Source organism: Drosophila rhopaloa, unplaced genomic scaffold (assembly GCF_018152115.1).
Source record: "Drosophila rhopaloa isolate 14029-0021.01 unplaced genomic scaffold, ASM1815211v1 contig_3, whole genome shotgun sequence".
In the NCBI taxonomy this organism is placed as follows: Eukaryota; Metazoa; Arthropoda; class Insecta; order Diptera; family Drosophilidae; genus Drosophila; species Drosophila rhopaloa.
In genome coordinates this window covers 20,854,777-20,858,627 of record NW_025335123.1, presented here as the reverse complement: position 1 = coordinate 20,858,627, position 3,851 = coordinate 20,854,777, and the positions used below count along the sequence as shown (strand labels likewise).

The following is a 3,851-nucleotide window of genomic DNA, read 5'->3' as shown; positions in this document are numbered from 1 at the left end:
ACTATGCACCTATCCCGCTGTTTTTTGGTTTCTAAATGATTAAGAAAAAATAAATCGCAAGTAAGCGATAAGAAAATTAGCTCATTTCTAATATATTGTAATCCATACATAAGTAAACATATTAGGCGATCTGGTTTCTTCCGATTTTTGGACAACGGATTAGAGATTAGGAAGGCCATGTGCCATACATCCGGAATATGAACGTTCACGGGACTTATCAGCAATATTTTAGGCTTCGTTGCTTCTTCAACTTATAGCTACATTTTAGTATACTTTATAAATTCGATTAGAGTAGATGGAACATCCTAAGATGCTGAGGCAATTATCCTATTTGTTAGGCTTATTAATTTTTCCAAGTGTACAAGGAGGAATTGGGTTCAATTCAAAGGATCAGTCGTTCTGTGTTCTCCAAGATGAACCAAGACAGTGTGGCTCCTTTTGCCTGGCCGCACTCAACCCGCTTTTCGACCATTCCCGCAATATCCGAAAAAGGTTGGATGAAATCGAGGCTGGGCTGAAGGCCGGATTCGATTCGAGACTCAAGCAGGAACTCATCACAAAAGAAGACTTCGCGAATTCAATTCAGGCTCTGCAGACCAAGCTGGATGCGAGATTGGACAGAATGGAGGGACTTAGGACGGTGAGTTACTGATAGCAGACATACAGACAGACATTCCGACGACAGACAAATAGAAATTTTACAAATCCCATCGGATAGGTAAATTTAATGTATAAAAAACACAATTATAACAGTTTTTAGAAAATTAAATCTAACAAATCCAAATTTGTTATTTTAAATTTAAAACGAATGCAATCATTTTGTTTATCGCATGTTCTATGTTACAGATACAAATCACAGCCGATGCCAACGATGAACATAAAAGTCAAGTAAATACTTTGAAAGATACTATAAAAGACTTGCAGAATAAGCTAAAAATATCCGAAGGTCAAACCAAAAGCAAAGAAGACATTTTAAAAGTGAAAGAGGAGGACCTTAAAAATAGAGATGAACAAATCTCGACCCTTACGACTCAAATTCAAGCGCTTGAGAACACAAAATCAGAACTATCTAGTCAGCTTTCGGAATACCAAATAAAACTCAGGGAAATGGAACCATTTAAGGTGTCATGTGCATCGTCTCCACGTGGTTGGACTGTAATTCAGAGACGCATTGACGGATCCGTGAACTTCAATAGAACCTGGAATGACTATAAATCTGGATTTGGGAATGTCAGTGGAGAATTCTTCATCGGGCTGGAAAAATTGCATCGGATGACTGAGGCACGACCCCACGAACTCTACATTAAACTTGGGATGGTTAATGGATCCACCAGCTACGCTCGTTATGATGACTTTAAGATTGGGAGTGAGAAGGAAAACTACAAGTTGAAGAATCTAGGGAAATATTCTGGTGAAGCCGGAGACTCCCTTACATACAGTAAGAACCAAAAGTTTTCCACATTTGATCGGGATAATGGCAATATCTTTGATTTCAATTGTGCCTTTAGAGATGGTGCATGGTGGCACAAATACTGTCCACATAGGTATATCTGTTTATTTATGCTCTTATTTAATCTTCTTACTATAATCACTTAAAATTACAGTATGCTCAATGGAAAATACTTCAAAGATGGCAAAGGTCGTGGCGGAATTCATTGGAACTCATGGAATATATATTGGTATGAATCACTTACCTTTGTCGAAATGATGATAAGGCCCAAGTCCTTATAAGTCGCACTGTTTGAGTATGAAATATTTGAATATAAATAAAAAAAATACTAAATCTACCCTGTACTCCTAATGCTGTCTGGTATTAATTTAATTTTATTTGATGAAATGGGAGATTTGATAAAGTGATAGAGATTATTTTACAGTTGATCTGCGTATTTTAGGAACATAAATACGGATAAGTGGAGATGGTTGGTAAGCTATTTGAAGATTTTACTCAATTTGGGTTTACAGGAATCTGTAAGTGCGTTCTTGCTTCCAATCCGCCGGAATTCGGAATCCTGAATACGGAATCTTGAATCCGGATTCCGGGAAACATTCATTTAACGACACTCCCTATATAACCGATGGGGACTATGCAAGTTTTCGCTTTACTTTTTATTCGGATGCCGTCTACCATTATTAATTAATTGCTTATTTAAAAAGTTTATATTAAGTCAATTTGATGTGTATGTAAGGGAATTTGGGAAAATGATCTGGATAAGGGTACTTTCCAGCCTGAAGACAATATTATTCTTGAATCCGCACATTGGAGGTGGTTGCTACCCAAGGGGCAAAGTCAAGGCAACGATTGCACTTCTGCTCTGATGTTGAATGTGATTCCCGAAATCAATTCGAATATCGAGAGACGGTGTCTACAAACATACTTGCGCACCGATAAGCACTTTCAGTAGCATCTGAAGATCATTCTGCGGTTTGAGATTAGCAGATAGCTATAAAGTACGAAACGAGTGCGATAAGTGTTCGCCTTTTATACCTAGGTTATATTATAATATAGGTCAGAAGTTTGCAATGCCATACATTTCCGACCTTATACCTTATACAAAAAAGGTGCAGTTATTCGCTAATCAAAAATAAATTACACAAGAAATTAAGCAGTTTCGGCAAGCTAGGGACCAGTTTGCGTAGAAAAGGACGGACAGACGGACATGGCTAGATCGACTCTCCTGGTGATGCTGATCAAGAATATATATACTTTATAGGGTCGCAAATGTCTCCTTCACTGCGTTGCAAACATTTGACTAAAATTATAATACCCTATGCAAGGGCTTAAAAATAGGTAATTAAAAAAATATGTTACTGAAAATACAAAATAAAGATTTTCTTTGTGGTTGCCGGAGAAGGATGGTATTTAATAGTTGTATAAAACTTGTGTAAATTCAGGTATATGGGGTTGTAAATATTTGTTCATCCAAGTCAAAAACTCAGTGATCGATTAGAATTTGTTAGCCGAAAAAACAAGCATCCTGAACCTTTCCCTTCTCTCTTTCGCACTTCAACTATCCTTTTCAGTCACGTCGCTGCCTTTTCGACTTCATTATAAACAAATCCTCTTCGGCGCATACACACACACACACACCGAGATACAAGATACAAAGATACAAAGATACAGACGACCTAATGATGCTCATTAGACGTCTTTAGGGCTCTTCAAACAGGGAAAACCAATTCCCAGGCGGAGACGATCTTTCGGAGAATTACTCAACAGGCAAGTTGGAAATTTTCTCGGTTTCCCTTTTTTCCTCATTTCCCGTGCTCCGTAAATTCTAGACAATTTGCAGTTATTTTTAGTTCAAGGGAGTGAGTCGGTCGAGTGTTATAAACTATATAGTCTGAGATTTTCCGGGATTTATGCGTCAGACAAGCGCGGCTTCGGCTGGCAATCGTATATTTAGACAAAGCACTTAGGATTTCTCTGTGTGTGGGGGCGGCTGGAGGGGGGAGTGGCCATATGTGGGGGTCGGTGTCTTTAGTTCCCATTCCAACAACGGGATTCTCTACCTAAGTTGTGAATTTATCTCGCTTTGTTTTATTATAATATCTAAAGGCATAACTAATTATTGGTATTGATAATAAATGATCGTTTAATAGGATTTCTATAGGGCAGTTCAATATTAATATGCAATATCTGTGTAATAACTATTTATAGTCAAAATTTTATATCTTTGCCAATAAATACCAACAATTTATGAGCATTTCTGAAGTAACTCCCTTTTTGTACTTATAATCTTTATAGGCCCCCTCCGAAGTAAATCTCTAAGCTTTATCATGTGAAATTGAAACCGAAAGAGGTAAGAAAAACAAAAGGCAAAAACAGAAGTAAGACGGCATAATTACCAGGC

At 37.5% G+C, this 3,851-nt stretch overlaps 1 protein-coding gene across 1 annotated transcript; it reads left to right on the top strand.

Moving 5' to 3' along the window:
- Positions 1-308: 308 nt before the first annotated feature.
- On the top strand, positions 309-1,731 carry LOC108046065 (fibrinogen-like protein 1). Its single transcript, XM_017125618.1, has 3 exons — positions 309-640; positions 847-1,544; positions 1,605-1,731. Exons 1-3 carry the CDS (start codon positions 311-313, stop codon positions 1,729-1,731), a joined length of 1,155 nt encoding a protein of 384 aa, XP_016981107.1. The 5' UTR covers positions 309-310.
- The last annotated feature ends 2,120 nt before the right edge of the window (positions 1,732-3,851 follow it).

Coding starts and splice junctions, on each gene's coding strand:
- LOC108046065 (XM_017125618.1), top strand. CDS start 311: ATGCTGAGGCAATTATCCTATTTGTTAGGCTTATTAATTTTTCCAAGT. Junction 641..846: donor GAATGGAGGGACTTAGGACG/GTGAGTTACTGA, acceptor TCTATGTTACAG/ATACAAATCACAGCCGATGC. Junction 1,545..1,604: donor CACAAATACTGTCCACATAG/GTATATCTGTTT, acceptor TTAAAATTACAG/TATGCTCAATGGAAAATACT.